The sequence below is a fragment of the Salvelinus alpinus genome, chromosome 1 (assembly GCF_045679555.1).
Source record: "Salvelinus alpinus chromosome 1, SLU_Salpinus.1, whole genome shotgun sequence".
Lineage (NCBI taxonomy): Eukaryota > Metazoa > Chordata > Actinopteri > Salmoniformes > Salmonidae > Salvelinus > Salvelinus alpinus.
The window spans coordinates 64,096,855-64,116,808 of NC_092086.1; the positions used below are offsets into that span (position 1 = coordinate 64,096,855).

The 19,954-nt window shown below is 44.4% G+C and overlaps 1 protein-coding gene across 6 annotated transcripts in view; it reads right to left on the reverse strand.

The window, feature by feature from the left end:
* The window catches only part of LOC139583062 (ankyrin repeat and KH domain-containing protein 1-like), a 60,130-nt gene that overhangs the window by 2,770 nt on the left and 37,406 nt on the right, over positions 1 to 19,954 (reverse strand). For all 6 annotated transcript variants that reach the window (XM_071413815.1, XM_071413806.1, XM_071413798.1 and 3 more), the window contains exons 25-29: positions 3,963 to 4,128; positions 2,550 to 3,060; positions 2,157 to 2,312; positions 1,781 to 1,930; positions 54 to 1,663 (exon numbers count right to left, since the gene is read on the reverse strand). In XM_071413815.1, the coding sequence (XP_071269916.1) occupies positions 54 to 1,663; positions 1,781 to 1,930; positions 2,157 to 2,312; positions 2,550 to 3,060; positions 3,963 to 4,128 (2,593 nt within the window). The remainder of the gene's footprint in view (positions 1 to 53; positions 1,664 to 1,780; positions 1,931 to 2,156; positions 2,313 to 2,549; positions 3,061 to 3,962; positions 4,129 to 19,954) is intronic.

Sequence of the window (19,954 nt, forward strand, 5' to 3'; positions counted from 1 at the left end):
TATGACTGTGTGTGTGTGTCTGTGGTGGAGTCTTTATGGTCCTTGTTGCTTACCGATTGGACTGGTGACAATCCTCTGGGTGTTACAGCGGTACCCTGGTGCCTTGGAGCCATCAGGAGGGGGCACCACGTTCTCCATCTGTCCCATGCCCCCTATATAGGCCGGCGGAGCGGTGTAGGGCTGCTCAGGAGGGGTCCGTGCAGGCAGGTGACATGCTCCCCACACCTGGTTGTTGCCCACCTGGTTGCTGTCAAACATGCTGCTGAAATGGTTGAAGAGGGCTGTGGGGCCGTAGTTGGGGGGCAGCTGCTGGGCCTTGCCCCCATGGATGTGCATCTGGGAGCCGTTCATCATGCCCATGTTGGAGGACATCTGCTGCTGCATGGAGGGGGTTGCCATGCCCTGGCTGGCATGCTGCTGCTGTGGTTTCTGACGTTGTTCCTGGGATGCTCCAGAGGGTACAAATACAGACTGGTGCTCCTGTGGAGATGCCCCAGCTGCCATGGGGTAGAACTGGGCTGAGGGCTGCATGCGTGAGGGAGCAGGCGACGCGTAGTGAGGTAAAGTGCTGCTGGTGTGTGTGACCGTGCTGCCCCCTGCTGGTGCAGAGCGAGACGTGGGCAGGAGGGAGCAGGGAGGCTGGGCGGCCCGGAGGCTGGGCTCTGTGCTGGAGGAGGAGGGGAGGGACAGCTGCTGCTGTCGGCTATCTGGCTGCTGGGAGGGCAGTGGTGGTGGAGCAGTGGGAGCTGTGAAGTGCATGGGTCCGGTGGAGTTGGAGCCTTCAGATGCTCCACCTTGGACAGGTGCCGCTGTGTCTGGAGGGGACTTCTCTTTACCAGGCGTGGCGCAGCCAGCAGGCTCTGGCTTGGAAATGGGTAGCTGCTGTGCAGGTGGGGCGATAGGCGCAGGAGGGGAGGGTGGGGTAGAGGGCGTGGTGGGGGGTGCAGCTTCCATCTGCATAGCGGGCGCACCACTCATGGTCGAGGTGACCGCTGCCATGCTGGCCGTCTTTGATTCGCCAGAAAAGAGCTGCTTCCTGACAGAGGAGGGCATGGGGGTGCCAGAGGGTGCAGATCTGGAGGGAGAGGCGGTGGCTGCAGGGCCTGCTATAAAGGTAGGGGCTGTGTACTCTGGATGGGCAGCGGAGGCAGACAAGGGCCGGAGAGCAGTGGTGCCGTTGTGCTTGGGAGAGCTGTTAGTGCTGGCGGGGCTGATGGGACGTACCGGGAACGGGCCCCAGGTGTTGGGCGACGGAGAGAAGGTGCCACCGAACTGTGCCATGGGCAGGCGCGGGTGTCGGATGTGGTGCATGGTCTGGGCGGCCAGCAGTGCCAGGTGGGGGTTGGAGTACGCCAGAGGAAGTGAAACAAAAGGGGGCCTCACTCCGGAAGACAGGTTCTTCCCCATCTTCCCTCCCTGTTGAGAGACGGAGGACGACTGGAAGGACACAGCGGACGACGGCAACACTGATGCCAGGCCCTTGGAGCCGGCCGCCGTAGTGTTGGTGGCCCCTGTGGAGGTGGTGTAGGTGGAGCCAATCTTGGTGCTGGTGCCAGGGGCGCGGATGTGGTTTCTGGGGATCAGGTCCTCCAGCTCCTTGGCTGGGTCCTGGATCAGGGCGCTGATCAGCTGCACGGCGTGTCGAGTCGACTCTGTGCCACCTCTGAAAGACCAGAGGGAAAGGAAGAAAAGCAGGTGTGTGTCAGACAGTAAAAATGACTATGATATGATATACTGACAGACTGTTCTGTGAAAGCAGTAGACAGTGGGCTGGTCTAACCTGATGGTGATCATCCTCTCTCCATTCTTGTCCTTCTGTTTGTCCACGTCGATGTGAGCACCGGTCACGTCCTGAATGGCAGTGATATTACAGCCACCTCTGCCCATGATCCGAGACACCACAGAGGCAGGCACCGACAGCTTCTTTGACCTGAGAAAACACACACAAGCAATTCAATTAATATATATATATGTGTCATATGTCTTTACATTCCACAACTATGTAGTAGATACCAGTGGCAGTTGATTGTTATACATTAAACTAAAGCAACGGAGATGCTAAACAGGGACATACTGTACTCCTACTGTCTTTATGCATAACAGTAACTACAGTAGCGACTGTTTGATTTAAGGCACATTCCTGTGAGCTAACCCACCTTCGCACCACCTCCTTCCAGCCTTCTTCTCTCTTCTGGCCCCTCTTGGGGCTGGTGAGGTTCATCTTGCTGACGGGCGAGGTGACTGGCAGTGAAATGGTTCTGAACGAGGAGGGAAGGGAACTGGGCATCAAGTCGTTTATGCGGTCATGGATTCTGAGAAGAAAGAATACGGAATAATAAACTTAAGAGAACCCTGCGGTGTACCTAAAACAATTCAGATGGCACATGCAGGATTCTTCCCTTTCTACATTTTGCACTAAAGCCAGAGAAAACAAACTAACAAAGGTTCTACTTTTACCACTACAGCAGTATACTAGTTAAAGGACTAACAAAAGGTTATATTTTTAGTTTGGATACACAGCAGTTGAGCAAAAAAGACTAGCCACTTACTTATGGTGTGGTTTGGAGATGGACACAGTGATCTTGTCGTCTCGGGAGCTGTGTAGTGATGTGCACTGCCTCTTCTCAGGGACCGGCTGGGGCTGCTGGCTCACCACCGGGGGAGCAGACGATGAAAAGCAGGAGGAAGACGAAGAGAGCAGGTCCGGTAGGTAGTTGAGCTCCTGGCTCTTGCCTCCGCTGCTGCTCTCGCTGTTGCAATCGGTGCTGTCCAAGTTGTCCGAGTCGCTTCCACCCGGCACCCCGCCACCCCTGGGCTCCCCGTGGATCTTGTTTTTGTTAGCCTTCTGCTGAGCCAGCGCCACCTGGGGGTCTTGCAGGATGATGGGCTCGCTGGGGGAGTCCTTGGTCTTGTTCTTCTTGTTCTTGCGGTTGGAGCTGGGCGTGGTCGTCACATTGGCTCGTTTCTTGCCGAAGGCGTTGGTGAAGGTGCTGGAGGTAGCAGAGATGCCAATGGTGGTGGTTGTGGTAGCGCTGGGCGGGTCAATGGGGACATCGCCGTCTACACAGACCATGAGACAAGGAAGGAAAAGGTTATTTACCCTTATTTTACAATTATAAATTAACAGAAATTATTTTTTTTAAGTAGATTAGAAAGATGCTGGATGGCTGTGTCTCAGTTGAGATGTATACTGAACAAAAAAATAAACACAACATGTAAAGTGTTGGTCTCATGTATCATGAGCTGAAAAAAAATATTGGCATGCTGGCTGCAGGAATGTCCATCAGAGCTATTGCCAGAGAACTGAATGTTTCTCTACCATAAGCCTCCTCCAACATTGTTATAGAGAATTTGGCAGTACGTCCAACCAGCCTCACAACCACAGACCATGTGTATGGCGTTGTGTGGGCGAGCAGTTCGCTGATGTCAACGTTGTGAACAGAGTGCCCCATGGTGGCGGTGGGGTTAAGGTATGGGCAGGCATAAGCTACGGACAACGAACACAATTGCATTTCATCTATGGCAATTTGAATGCACAGAAATACCATGTCACGGGATCCTGAGAACCATTGTGAGGCCCATTTTTTAAGGTATCTGTGACCAAAAGATGCACATCTGTATTCCCAGGCATGTGAAATCCATTGATTAGGGCCTAATGAAATTACTTAAATTGACTGGTTCTCACATGAACTGTAACTCAGTAAAAATATCTTTCAAATTGTTGCGTTTATATACGTGTTCAGTATATTCTTCTATCAGTTAACATAATAGGGAAACAAAACAGGCTGTAAATAAATGAGAAGCTTGTTTAATTGTGACTGCAATATCCCTTCAGTCAAGCAGACAGAGACATAGTTTATCTAGGAAAAAGGTCATCTTAAAACAGCAATACAATGCTGATATCAGTAGCTGGAATAGGCTATTAGAGGCTGTAAAGGTTGAGCTGGTAAATAGGTGCTCACCCTCGGAGGAGTCTTGGTCCTGGTCCTGTAACTCCTGGTCCTCCTCCTTTACTTTGGCCTCTTCCTCCTCCAGCTTCCTCTTCTGCTCTTCCTTCTTCTTCTTGCGTTTCTCCTTACGCTTCTCACGCTTAGCAGCCAGGGCTTGCTTCTTACTTTCCTCCCTGGACTGTACACCCCAAGCAAAAACAGATGATTACAATATCTACAGAGACCTGTAAATCCATACAGATAAATGAGGAGCAGAAGGTTCGTGTCCCAAATGACACCCTATTCCCTATTTAGTGCACTACTATTGACCAGGGCCCATAAGTAGTGGATCATTTTACAGAACTGTTGCAAATTGAGGTTGGACATTTGTCCAAAACATTCAGCATGCATGTCTTCAACATATGTCAGGTAGATATCCAGTGCCTTCAGAAAGTATTCATACCCCTTAACTTATTCCACACTTTGTTGTGTTAGTCAATTCAAAATATATTAAATATAATTTTACACACAATACCCAAATGACAAAGTGAACATGTGTTTAGACATTTATTGAAAATAAAATACAGAAATATCTAAAATACATAACTATTCCCACCCGAGTCAATACTTACTAGAAGCACATATGGCAGCGATTACAGCGGTGAGTCTTTCTGGGTAAGTCTCTAAGAGCTATCCACAACTGGATTGTGCAACATTTACCCATTGTTATTTTTGAAATTCTTAAACCTCTTAACTTGGTTGTTGATCTTCAAGTAGATTTAAGTCAAAACTGTAACTAGGCCATTCAGGAACATTCATTGTCTTCTTGGTAAGCAACTAGTGTAGACTTGGCCTTGTTTGAGATTGTCCTGCTGAATGGTAAATTCATCTCCCAGTGTCTGGTGGAAAGCAGGATTATGCCTGTGCTTAGCTCTACTCAATTTTTATTTTATTTTAATCCTGAAAATTCCCCCGTCCTTAACCACAAGCATACCCATAACATGATGCAGCCACCACTATGCTTGAAAATATGGAGAGTGGTACTCAGTAATGGCTTGTATTGGCCCCAATCATGACACTTGTATTCAGGACAAAAAAGGTAATTGCTTTGCCACATTTTTTGCAGTATTACTTACATGCCCTTGTTGTAAACAGAATGCATGTTTTGGAATAGTATTATTCTGTACAGGCATCCTTTTCACTCTGTCAATTAGGTTAGTATTGTGGAATAACTACAATGTTGTAGACCATCCTCAGTTCTCTCCTATCACAGCAATTAAACTCTGGTTTTAAAGTCAACATTGGCCTCATGGTGAAATGTGTAGTGACTGGGTGTATTGACACATCATCCCAAGTATAATTAAAAACTTCACCATGCTGTAAGGGATATTCAATGTCTGTTTTTTGTTTTGTTTTTTTAAATATCCATCTACCAATAGGTGACCTTCTTTGTGAGGCATTAGAAGACATCCCTGGTCTTTGCGGTTGAATCTGTGTTATAAATTCACTGCTCGACTGAGGGACCTTACAGATGCAGTTGAAGTCGGAAGTTTACATACACCTTATCCAAATATATTTAAACTCAGTTTCACAATTCCTGACATTTAATCCTAGTAAAAATGAATTCCTTGTCTTAGGTCAGTTAGGATCACCACTTTATTTTAAGAATGTGAAATGTCAGCATAATAGTAGAGAATGATTCATTTCAGCTTGTATTTCTTTCATCACATTCCCAGTGGGTCAGAAGTTTACATACACTCAATTAGTCTTTGGTAGCATTGCCTTTAAATTGTTTAACTTAGATCAAACATTTAGGGTAGCCTTCCACAAGCTTCCAGCAATAAGTTGGGTGAATTTTGGCCCATTCCTCCTGACAGAGCTGGTGTAACCGAGTAAGGTTTGTAGGCCTCCTTGCTCGCACACGCTTTTTCAGTTCTGCCCACAAATTTTCTATAGGATTGAGGTCAGGGCTTTGTGATGGCCACTCCAATACCTTGACTTTGTTGTCCTTAAGCCATTTTGCCACAACTTTGGAAGTATGCTTGGGGTCATTGTCCACTTGGAAGACCCATTTGCGACCAAGCTTTAACTTCCTGACTGATGTCTTGAGATGGTTCGATATATCCACAATTTTCCTACCTCATGATGCCATCTATTTTGTGAAGTGCACCAGTCCCTCCTGCAGAAAAGTACACCCACAACATGATGCTGCCACCCCCGTGCTTCACGGTTGGGATGGTGTTTTGGCTTGCAAGCCTCCCCCCTTTTTCCTCCTAACATAACGATGGTAATTTTGGCCAAACACTTCTATTTTTGTTTCATCAGACAAGAGAACATTTCTCCAAAAAGTACGATCTTTGTCCCCATGTGCAGTTGCAAACCGTAGTCTGGATTTTTTGTGTTTTGTAGCAGTGGCTTCTTCCTTGCTGAGAGGCCTTTCAGGTTATGTCGATATAGGACTCGTTTTACTGTGGATATAGATACTTTTGAACCTGTTTCCTCCAGCATATTCACAATGTCTTTTGCTGCAGTTCTGGGATTGATTTGCACTTTTCGCACCAAAGTACGTTCATCTCTAGAATGCGTCTCCTTCCTGAGCGGTATGACGGCTGCGTGGTCCCATGGTGTTTATACTTGCGTACTATTGTTTGTACAGAAGAACGTGGTACCTTCAGGCATTTGGAAATTGTGCCCAAGGATGAACCAGACTTGTGGAGGTCTACATTTTTATTTTTCCTGAGGTCTTGGTTGATTTCTTTTGATTTTCCCATGATATCAAGCAAAGAGGCACTGAGTTTTAAGGGAGGCCTTGAAATACATCCACAGGTACACCTCCAATTGACTCAAATTATATAAATTAGCCTATCAGAAGCTTCTAAAGCCATGACATCCTTTTCTGGAATTTTCCAAGTTGTTTAAAGGCAGTCAACTTAGTGTATGTAAACTTCTGACCCACTGGAATTGTGATACAGTGAATTATAAGTGAAATAATCTGTCTGTAAACAATTGTTGGAAAAATTCCCTGTATCATGCACAAAGTAGATGTCCTAACCAACTTGCCAAAACTATTGTTTGTTAACAAGAAATGTGTGGAGTGGTTGAAAAATGAGTTTTAATGACTTCAACCTAAGTGTATGTAAACTTCCGACTTCAACTGTAATTGTATGTGTGGGGTACAGAGATACGGTAGTCATTTAAAAAAAAATCATATTCAACACTATTGCTGCAAACAGAGAATCCATTTAACTTTTGTATTTAACCTATATTTAACCTTTATTTAACTAGGCAAGTTAGTTAAGATAAAAATTCTTATTTACAATGATGGCCAACCAAAAGGCAAAAGGCCTTTTGCGGGGACTGGGATTAAAAATGGAAATATAGGACAAAACAGACAACACAACACTACAGAGAGACCTAAGACAACATAGCATGGCAGCAACACAGGATGGTAGGAACACAAAATGACAACAACACAACATGGCAGCAGCACAACATGGTAGCAGCACAACATGGTAGCAGCACAAAACAGGGGCAAACATTATTGGGCACAGACAATAGCATAGAGGGCAAGAAGGTAGAGACATCACGCAAAGCAGCTACAACTGTCAGTAAGAACGTCCATGATAGAGTCTTTGAATTAAGTGAATGAGATAAAACTGTCCAGTTTGAGTGTTTGTTGCAGCTTGTTCCAGTTGCTAGCTGCAACGAACTGAAAAGACGAGCGACCCAAGGATGTGTGTGCTTTGGGGACCTTTATCAGAAGGTGACTGGCAGAACGGGTGTTGGAGGATGAGGGCTGCAGATAGAGGCGAGTGAGGCCTAAGAGGGTTTTATAAATAAGCATCAACCAGTAGGTCTTGCGACGGGTATACAGAGATGACCAGTTTACAGAGGAGTATAGAGTGCAGTGATGTGTCCTACAAGCAGCATTGGTGGCAAATCTGATGGCCGAATGGTAAAGAACATCTAGCCACTCGAGAGCACCCTTACCCGCCGATCTATAAATTAAGTCTCTGTAATCTAGCATGGGTAGGATGGTCATCTGAATCAGGGTTAGTTTGACAGCTGGAGTGAAAGAGGAGCAATTACGATAGAGGAAACCAAGTCTAGATTTAACTTTAGCCTGCAGATCTGATATGTGCTGAGAGAAGGACAGTGTACAGTCTAGCCATACTCCCACGTACTTGTATGAGGTGACTACCTCAAGCTCGAAACCCTCAGTGGTAGTAATCACACCTGTGGGGAGAGGGGCATTCTTCCAACCAAACCACATGACCTTTGTTTTGGAGGTGTTCAGAACAAGGTTAAGGGCAGGGAAAGCTTGTTGGACACTAAAAAAGCTTTGTTGTAGAGCGTTTAACACAACATCCGGGGAGGGAGCAGCTGAGTATAAGAATATCGGGTTATAACCAGAAAGGTTATCAGTATTCAAAACACTCTTAACCACATCTCAGTAATGACCAACACATTGGAGCTGTGAACCCACACTTTCAATTGATCCATTTTAGGTAATAAGCTTCTAGTGTTAACGTGCAGAGAACCCAGGCTTTTACAGGAGTAGAAGTCAGTGAAGCAGATGTCACTGAAGCAGATATCAGAGCACAAGTCAGAATTGGGGCTAGCAACAGTAGATGGGCCAGGGTGTACATGCACATTTTCAGATATAATCAACAGTAATACAATGAAGGCACGGCATAGGACAGGGAGAGCTTTGCAGTGCTGACTTATGACATTTCAATGTGCATTGGAATGGCAACAAGTTCATATTGTACAGCAAGTTCATCAGGTAACATGAACACAAAGCCGGCGAGAGGTGGTTAGAATAGGATGGGGGCCAAAAGTCTGTGTAACCAAGAGAGTCTGAGGGGCTAGCCATTTTAAGTTCATAGTCAATCGCCCCAACAGTGCCTGTGTGCTCGGGAGAGAGGGGGTAGTGTGGTGCGGGTACCTGTACAAGACATGGGGCGACAAGCCAAGGCAGACGGTGAACAGATCGCCAGGTGGATTCCAAGCAGCAGTGCAGCAGGCAACGGGAGTGGGTGTGAAGCACATTTTTACTCCTCAACTTATTTACACTTGCCATAACAAAGGGGTTGAATACTTATTGACTCAAGACATTTCAGCTTTAATTTTTTTAATTAATTTCTCTAAAAAAAAAAAATTAAAAAAAATAGCACAATTTCACTTTGACATTATGGGGTATTATGTTCAGGCCAGACACCAAACAAAAAATCTAAAATTCAGGCTGTAACACAAAATGTGGAAAAAGTAATGTGGAACACTAGCTGACTTGTGATGGCTCTACATAAGACATTCTTATGTACGTAGAGCCATCACCATGCGCAACGTGAGTGTCATGCGCATACAAAACATACATTTCTAAAAGCTTACCCAAAAAATTCCCAATTAAATGTTGACTGCAAAGAAAGCATACCTGGTAGAATGAAATCGCGATGGTTTGTGTCAAAGGATGAAACAAAACAGACATGAGATGTCCCTTGCTGATAGTATCCTAAAAACGAGGAACATTTCAAGCAGAGGGAGACGGCAGCAGCGGGAAAAAATATATAATGCCAGTGCTTCCCAGAGAATGCGGAAGTTGAGCGCAAAGCTGAGAGAAAAAGCCGAGTGTCAAGAAAATCAAATGTTAGAATACAACAGGTACAACCTTACCGTGAAATGCTTACAAGCCCTTAACTATTTCTTGAACTGCATTGTTGGTTAAGAAGATATTTACCAAATAAACCAAAAAAATGTAAAGTAACAAGAACATAATAATGCGCTATATACATGGGATACCGGTACCGAGTAAATGTGCGGGGTTACAGGTTAGTCGAGGTAATTTGTAAAGTGACTATGCATACCGTAGATAATTAAAGCAGTGTAAAAACTAAGTAAAATAGTCCAGGTGGCCATTTGATTAATTGTTCAGCAGTCTTACGGCTTGGGGGTTGAAGCTGTTAAGGAGCCTTTTGGACCCAGACTTGGCGCTCCGGTACCGCTTGCCATGCGAACAGTCTATGACTTGGGTGACCGGAGTCTGACAATTTTTTGGTTCTTCCTCTGACATGCCTAGTATATAGGTCCTGAATGTCAGGAAACTTGGACCCAGTAATGTACTGGGCCGTACGCACTACCCTCTGTAGTGCCTTACAGTCAGATGCCGCGCAGTTGCCATACCAAGCGGTGATGCAACTGATCAGGATGCTCTCGATGGTGTAGTTGTAGAACTTTGAGGAACTGGGGACCCATGCCAAATCTTTTCAATCTCCTGAGGGGGAATAGGCGTTGTCGTGCCCTCTTCACAACTGTCTTAGTGTGTTTGGACCATGATAGTTCGTTGGTGATGTGGACACCAAGGAACTTGAAACTCTCGACCCCCTCCACTTCAGACGTCGATGTTAATGGGGGACTGATTGGCCATCCTTTTCCTATAGTCCACAATCAGCTCCTTTGTCTTGCTCACATTGAGGGATATGTTCTTGTCCTGGCGCCACACTGACAGGACTCTGACCTCCTCCCTATAGGCTGTCTCATCGTTGACGGTGATCAGTGTTGTGTCGTCTGCAAACTTAATGATGGTGTTGGAGTTGTCCTTGGCCACGCAGTCGTGGGTGAACAGGGAGTATAGGAAGGAACTAAGCATGCACCCCTGAGGATCACCGTGGCAGATGTGTTGTTACCTTCCCTTACCACCTGGGGGCGGCTTGTCAGTAAGTCCAGGATCCATTTGCAGAGAAAGGTGTTTAGTCCCAGGGTCCTTAGCTTAGTGATGAGCTTTGTGGATACTATGGTGTTGAACGCTGAGCTGTAGTCAATGAACAGCATTCTCTCATAGGTGTTCCTTTTCTCCAGGTGGGAAAGGGCAGTGTGGAGTGAGTCATCTGTGGATCTGTTGGGGCGGTTTACGAATTGGAGTGGGTCTAGCATTTCCGGCATGATGGTGTTGGTGTGAGCCATGACCAGTCTTTCAAGGCACTTCATGGCTACCGATGTGAGTACTTCACTTTCTTGGAACAGGGACTATGGTGGTCTGTTTGAAACATGTAGGTATTACAGGCATGGTCAGGGAGAAGTTGAAAATGTCAGTGAAGACACTTACCAGTTGGTCCGCGCACACTTTGATTACACGTCCTGGTAATCCGTCTGGCCCTGCGGCTTTGTGAATGTTGATCTGTTTAAAGGTCTTGCTCACATCGGCTACGGAGAGCGTGATCACAGTCGCCCGGAACAGCTGGTGCTTTCATGCATGAGTCAGTGTTGCTTTCCTCGAAGCGAGCATGAAAAGGTATTTAGCAGCTCGTCTGGTAGGCTCGCGTCACTGGGCAGCTCGCGGCTGGGTTTCCCTTTGTAGTCCGTAATAGTTCTCAAGCCCTGTCTGCCACATCCAACAAGCGTCAGAGCCGGTGTAGTAGGATTCAATCTTAGTCCTATATTGACGCTTTGCCTGTTTTATGGTTTGTCTGAGGGCATAGCGGCAGTTCTAGCCTTTAGCTCGTTCCTTGAAAGCGGCAGTTGAAGCCTTTAGCTCGGTGCGGATGTTGCCTGTAATACATGGCTTCTTGTTGGGATACAGTGGGGAGAACAAGTATTTGATACACTGCCGATTTTGCAGGTTTTCCTACTTACAAAGCATATAGAGGTCTGTAATTTTATCATAGGTACACTTCAACTGTGAGAGACGGAATCTAAAACAAAAATCCAGAAAATCACATTGTATGATTTTTAAGTAATTAATTAGCATTTTATTGCATGACATAAGTATTTGATACATCAGAAAAGCAGAACTTAATATTTGGTACAGAAACCTTAGTTTGCAATTACAGAGATCATACGTTTCCTGTAGTTCTTGACCAGGTTTGTACACACTGCAGCAGGGATTTTGGCCCACTCCTCCTCCATACAGACCTTCTCCAGATCCTACAGGTTTCGGGGCTGTCGCTGGGCAATACGGACTTTCAGCTCCCTCCAAAGATTTTCTATTGGGTTCAGGTCTGGAGACTGGCTAGGCCACTCCGGGACCTTGAGATGCTTCTTACGGAGCCACTCCTTAGTTGCCCTGGCTGTGTGTTTCGGGTCGTTGTCATGCTGGAAGACCCAGCCATGACCCATCTTCAATGCTCTTACTTAGGGAAGGAGGTTGTTGGCCAAGATCTCGCGATACATGGCCCCATCCATCCTCCCCTCAATACGGTGCAGTCGTCCTGTCCCCTTTGCAGAAAAGCATCCCCAAAGAATGATGTTTCCACCTCCATGCTTCACGGTTGGGATGGTGTTCTTGGGGTTGTACTCATCCTTCTTCTTCCTCCAAACACGGCGAGTGGAGTTTAGACCAAAAAACTCAATTTTTGTCTCATCAGACCACATGACCTTCTCCCATTCCTCCTCTGGATAATCCAGATGGTCATTGGCAAACTTCAGACGGTCCTGGACATGCGCTGGCTTGAGCAGAGGGACCTTGCGTGCACTGCAGGATTTTAATCCATGACGGCGTAGTGTGTTACTATTGGTTTTCTTTGAGACTGTGGTCCCAGCTCTCTTCAGGTCATTGACCAGGTCCTGCCGTGTAGTTCTGGGCTGATCCCTCACCTTCCTCATGATCATTGATGCCCCACGAGGTGAGATCTTGCATGGAGCCCCAGACCGAGGGTGATTGACCGTCATCTTGAACTTCTTCCATTTTCTAATAATTGCGCCAACAGTTGTTGCCTTCTCACCAAGCTGCTTGCCTATTGTCCTGTAGCCCATCCCAGCCTTGTGCAGGTCTACAATTTGATCCCTGATGTCCTTACACAGCTCTCTGGTCTTGGCCATTGTGGAGAGGTTGGAGTCTGTTTGATTGAGTGTGTGGACAGGTGTCTTTTATACAGGTAACGAGTTCAAACAGGTGCAGTTAATACAGGTAATGAGTGGAGAACAGGAGGGCTTCTTAAAGAAAAACGAACAGGTCTGTGAGAGCCGGAATTCTTACTGGTTGGTAGGTGATCAAATACTTATGTCATGCAATAAAATGCAAATTACTTAAAAATCATACAATGTGATTTTCCGGATTTTTGTTTTAGATTCCGTCTCTCACAGTTGAAGTGTACCTATGATAAAAATTACAGACCTCTACATGCTTTGTAAGTAGGAAAACCTGCAAAATCGGCAGTGTATCAAATACTTGTTCTCCCCACTGTATGTATATACGGTCACTGTAGGGACGACGTCGTCGATGCACATTTATAGCCGATGATAGGTGGTATACTCCTCAATGCCATTTGATGAATCCCGGAACATATTCCAGTCTGTGTTAGCAGTCCTGTAGCGTAGCATTCACGTCATCTGACCACTTCCGTATTGAGTGAGTAACTGGTACTTCCTGCTTTAGTTTTTGCTTGTAAGCGGGAATCAGGAGGATATAATTATGGTCAGATTTGCCAAATGGAGGGAGAGCTTTGTATGCTTCTCTGTGTGTGGAGTAAAAGGTAGTCTAGAGTTCCCCCCCCCCCCCCCCCCCTTCTGGTTGCACGTGACATGCTGGTAGAAATTAGGTCAAATTGATTTATGTTTGCCTGCATTAAAGTCCCCAGCCACTAAGAGCGCCGCTTTTGGATGGGCATTTTCTTGTTTGCTTATGGCCTTATTAAATAGCTCGTTGAGTGCGGTCTTAGATGTAGCTGCTCTGTCCTGCCGATGCATGGAAAAAACAGTAACAAGAACAGAATTATAGAAAAAGAAGACGGCAAAGCTGGCTTTTAAAAAAACGAACAGAGAGCAGCTATGTCAAAAGAGGAGCATGAAAGAAAAATTTAAATGTGAAAAAATATTGTCAGGACAACGAAAAGACAAAGCAGGTGAAAGCACAACAGAAATTGGAGGCGAAGAGAATTAATCTCAAGGAACTAGAGGATAAATTAGAATAACAGAGAAAGTAACTTGACCATTCTAAAAGAGCCTTGCTGACAGCAGTGCTAGATGTACGGCTTCCATCTGCCAAAAGGAAGAACTTTAAAAAGGCTAAAGCCTGTATGCCAAAACAGGCAGCACAGTATGTCACTGCTACCATGGACTTCATTCACAAGGCCTCACCGAGGAAGGCAGCCTTTTTCCGTCAGAAGATCAGAAACACAGACGGGAATCTGGAAGTGGCAGTTGTTGAAGAATTAGCCAAAAGCCTATGAAAAGTCCAGACAATCTGCAACTAGGAAGGCTGTGGCTTGTTCACTGAATATGAATAAGAAATCAACTATAGAAACAGTTTGCAAAAAGATTTGGGGTCAGCAGAAAACTTAAGGCAAGCAACAACAACAAAAACCAGGAGGTCGACATAGATCAGTGGTCACCAACCGGTCAATCGCGATCCACTGGTTGATCTCCAAGGCATTCCTAGATGATCAGCAAACATTTCTGTAAAAAAAAGGAACGATAAGCCTTGAGTTCCTATTTAGTTTTTTCTTTGTCTCGTGCTGTTGGTGTTGGTGCACCCGATTCAGCTGCCATGCGTGAACCATTTTATATGTCTGGAGGTACAAACTCTGCTTTCTCAGGGGGAGCAAATCAAGTGCACTATAGACCAACCACTGGCCAATCGTATGGCTCAGATTGCTGTGTCTGCAGTAACGTAACAGGCATAAAAGAAAGCTACAGCAAATTTGATACTGAGATTTCTAAAGTTGTAAAACCATGACTCGAGAGAGACTGTCAACGAATACAGCAAAGAACTGCTGTTTTTATAGGTGAGTTCATGTTGAAATATTTACTCAGCACTTCAATAAACCATAAAATGTGGGTTCTCCCTTCTTCCACTTGCTCTACAACCAGCACTGCAGCTGCAATGAATAAGTAGGGAAGTGTATCGATAGGCTTGCGTTATTATTAGCGGCTTGTGTCTTTTTTAATATTAAGGAATAATATTTAACTTTCTCTGGTCATAGGAGTAAAATGAATTTGTGCATGAAGCAGAAAATGCAGTGCAACTTGAGTTGCCATCAGCTGGAAGACTGTGCCCCTTTTTGGTCAGAGTCAGCGCAGGAAAGGGAGAGATGTTAAGAGTCGGACCCCCAGTCTGCTGCCCTCTCCCTCTGCTGAGACTGACCATCAGATGCAAGCTCCATCAGCCCAGTAAAAAAAAAAGAAGCAAATTAAAACGTATGCTCACTCAGCTGTGCCTCAAGTAGGGCTCAAAAAATATTGGTAGACCAAAGTTGTCTGTTCTTTCAATTGATTGGCCGGAATTTTTTTAAAGTGTATTTTTCCATATTAAGACACCCTGTGTGTTTTAATAAAATCAGCTATACGCAATGAGCTTGTCTGATGCTTAAAGCTAACAGTTTGATGTCAATGCGGAGCTATACAGAGCGCTCCGCATTGTTACAACATTTGGGAGGCGCATGGAGATGCGGTACAGAGCTCGATTTGGCCTCTGCGTGCCTCTGGAGAATCCGCAATTGCGTCACACCTTCCATATGGAGCCTCCCACCACATTTTCGAATCAAGCATAAATTGGCTTTTAGTGTTGGCCTCCAAAATGGATTAGTTCACTGAGATGGGTGCAAATATACATACAGCACCAGTCAAACGTTTGGACACATCTACTCATTCGAGGGATTTTTTATTTTGACTATTTTCTACATTGTAGAATTACAGTGAAGACATCAAAACTATGAAAAAACACATATGGAATCATGTAGTAGCCAAAAAAGTGATGAACAAATCAAAATATATTTGAGATTCTTCAAAGTAGCAACTCTTTGCACACTCTTGGCATTCTCTCAACCAGCTTCATGAGGTAGTCACCTGGAATGCATTTCAATTAACAGGTGTGCCTTGTAAATTTGTGGAATTTAATTCTCTGTTAATGCATTTGAGCCAATCAGTTGTGTTGTGACAAGGTAGGGGTGGTATACAGAAGATAGCCCTATTTGGTAAAATACCAAGTCCATATTATGGCAAGAACAGCTCAAATAAGCAAAGAGAAACGACAGTCCATCATTACTTTAACACATGAAGGTCAGTCAATCTGGAAAATTTCAAGAACTTTCAAACTGCAGTCGAGAAAACCATCAAGCTCTATGATGAAACTTGCTCTCATGAGGACCGCCACAGGAATGGAAGACCCAGAGTTAACTCTGCTGCAGAGGATAAGTTCATTAGAGTTAATTGCAGCCCAAATAAATGCATCAATTGTTCATAGGAGACTGCTAGAATCAGGCCTTCATGGTTGAATTGCTGCAAAGAAACCGTTAAAGAACACCAATAATAAGAAGATACTTGCTTGGGCCAAGAAACACAAGCAACGAACATTAGACCGGTGGGAATCTGTCCTTTGGTCTGATGAGTCCAAATTTGAGATTTTTTGTTCCAACTGCCACAGAATAGGTGAACGGATGATCTCTGCATGTGTGGTTCCCACCGTGAAGCATGTTGGAGGTGGTGTGATGGTGCATTGCTGGTGACACTGATTTATTTAGAATTTAAGCCACACTTAACCAGCATGGCTACCATAGCACTCTGCAGCAATACACCATCCCATGAGCCAACACACCTCCAGGTTGCGTAAGGGCTATTTGACCAAGAAGGAGAGTGATGGAGTGCTGCATCAGATGACCTGGCCTCCACAATCACCTGACCTCAAACCAATTGAGATGGTTTGGGATGAGTTGGACCACAGAGTGAAGGAAAAGCAGCCAACAACTGCTCAGCATCTGTGGGAAATCCTTCAAGACAGTTGGAAAAGCATTCCAGGTGAAGCTGATTGAGAGAATGCCAAGAGTGTGAAAAGCTGTCATCAAGGTAATGGTCCCGTGTAATGGTCCCGTGTGGCTCAGTTGGTAGAGCATGGCGCTTGCAACGCCAGGGTTGTGGGTTCATTCCCCACGGGGGGACCAGGATGAATATGTATGAACTTTCCAATTTGTAAGTCATTCTGGATAAGAGCGTCTGCTAAATGACTTAAATGTAAATGTAAATGTAAAGGGTGGCTACTTTGAAGAAGCTCAAATATAAAATAAATGTTGATTTGTTTAACACTTTTTTTTATTACTACATGATTCCATGCGTTATTTCATAGTTTTGATGTCTACTATTATTCTACAATGTAGAAAATAGTAAAAACAAAGAAAAACCCTTGAGGAAAAAAAATATTTGTTACTGCTCGACTAAAACAACCTCGGACGACCAACAGCCTAACGACCAAACAATCGTCCAGTCGTCTAATTGGGGTTAGCCCTACTCACAAGTAATACAACAACTGGTCTATTACCGGTATGATTATATAGTCTACATCAAATGTTGAAATATTTTTTTTTTTAAACAGTCTGAAAAGAACAATGCATTGCCAGGGCAATTCAAGCTAAATCAATAGGTGGTGATAATGTTTTGGGCCTATAGCCTAATGCATAAACCTCATTACTACTGTACTGTTTTTAATAGGTCAATGTTGCATAAGCTTACGTTTCTTTTAAGCCATGTAAAAAATTAAAATTAAAAAATAGCCGAAAGGTAGATCTTGGCTTGGATATTGACTCAGAAAGTGATAGACTCAAAAGGATGGTGACCACTGACATAGATTGAGGTAATCTATAGTCTCAGCAGTGGAAAAATATGAGACAGTCTCTCCCAAAGTGCCAAATAAGGAAAAGGTGAGCAAGAAGACTGGGAGCGCAGCCAACGTCCTAGAGCGCTCCATTGCTCAGCTGTACCAAGAACTTCCCAAAGCCAACCCTTGTAACTCAATAGGAGCTGCTATGTTTTACATATTAAGAGCAAGAACCATTAAACCACAGAAAGGTGCTAAACATGTGGGTTGCTTGCCTCTCCCCGAATACTGTGAAAATATCAAACATAAATTACAGTGAATGGCCACCTGGTGAGCAAATATTCACCAACCATTAAAGGTGTGCATGCATTCAGCAGTGTCACTATGTGTGAGAAAACTACAGGGGATTTCCACCATCCTGAGTGTCAAACGGCAGTGGAAGGATTGGTGTCCATAGACAAGATCCATTTACAAAAAAAAGGACACTGATGGGAGATTGTCAGACAAAAAAAGTAACAAAATGGTGAACAAGAGTACAGCAGAAGAAAAAAAGCTATCACTGGTCTGTAAGCGTGAATCAATGGAGATGCTTACTGATGAACAAGAGGCTCAAGCTTTTTCTAAACACTTATTTATCAAGGACTGGCAGAACAACCAACTTGCAAATGTGAAAGCCAACCTCCCAGAACACACAGCACTGGGCATCCTGGACTTTGCAGAAAACTACACTTGCAGGTACCAGCATGAGGCCCAGGGGGCTTACTGTACCCAAGAGAGTGCTACACTGCACCCCTTGGTAATTTACTACTAATGTGGAAAATGCCCCATGACCATCACAGAAAGTTGTATCATGATATCAGATGACCTCAAACATGACTACAATGAGGTCAACACATTTCCAACTGCAGCTATTGATCACCTGAAAAACCAAAGAAATCTGAAGCTCAACAAGTTGTAAAGATACTCTGACAGCTGTGGTGCACACTACACATCACAAGGAACTATATCTGATGTTAGCTATGCTGTGTCTGATTTTGGTTTCCCCATACAACATAACTATTCTGGCTGCAGACACAGTAAAGGTGCCAGTGATGGGGAAAGTGCAGTAATCAAGAGCCTTGCCACCACAGCAGTGAAGGTTGGCTGAGCCCTGATCAGAAACGCAAAGGAGCTCTACAACTACAGCAGAGACAATCTGACAAAGGATGCATCTCCAGATACCTGTACCCATTACCTCTGTACCATGTTCTTCATTCCCAGTGAGGACACTGAAAGAGACACAAATCACCGTAGTGTGAAGCAAGTGCCTGGCAGCACGAAGTTGCATTGCATCAAAAACAACTGGGTAGTGGCAACCAGAAACCTCAGCTGCTTCTGTGATTGTCTCCATGGGATTGGAGTTCGTGAGAATATATGTTGAGCAATGGAGAGGTGAAACTTCATAGTCTGCATGGTAAGTAACACATTGCTTACATTATGTAAATCTTGTTTCATATTAAATGACTAATTTTAATAACCTCATGTAATTCTTTGTTTCCATACCAGAACTTTGAAAGATATAGCCGAGACCAGATGGATGACAGCATCACACACACACAGTGCTGGAGGAGTATTGATGGTAGCGGTGATAAAGAGATCTAATGTCATAAATCAAGTGAAAATAGGGTATACAGTGTAATAGGATATACAGTGTAATAGACACTGCTTGAATAGTTTACCGATTTAATGAATTTCATTGATTATTATCAATGATTTGACAGAACCCATTGTATTGTATTATTATATCAACTACAATGGCAATAAAAAGTATGTGAACCTTTTGGAATTACCTGGATTTCTGCATAAATTGGTCATCAAATTTGATCTGATCTTCATCTAAGTCACAATAGACAGTGTGCTTAAACTAATAACATACAAATTATTGTACTTTTCTTGTCTATAATGAATACATCATTTAAACATTCACAGTGTAGGTTGGGAAAGGTATGTGAACCCCTAGGCTAATGGCTTCTCCAAGGAGTCAGCTAACCTGGAGTCCAATCAATTAGACGAGATTGGAGATGCTGGTTAGAGCTGCCTTGTCCTATAAAAAAAAATCTAAATTTGAGTTTGCTATTCACAAGAAGCATTGCCTGATGTGTGCCATGCCTCGAACAAAAGATAACTCAAAAGACCTAAGATTAAGAATTGCTGACTTGCATTATGCTGGAAAGGGTTACAAAAGTATCTCTAAAAGCCTTGAGTTGTAAGACAAATTGTCTATAAATAGAGAAAGTTCAGCACTGTTGCTACTCTCCCTATGAGTGGCCGTCCTGCAAAGACGACTGCAATAGCACAGCGCAGAATGCTTAACGAGGTTAAGAAGAATCCTAGAGTGTCAGCTAAAGCCTTACAGAAATCTCTGAAACATGCTAACATCTCTGTTGACGATTCTACGATACATAAAACAGAAAAAACAAGAACGGTGTTCATGGGAGGACACCACAGAAGAAGCCACTGCTGTCCA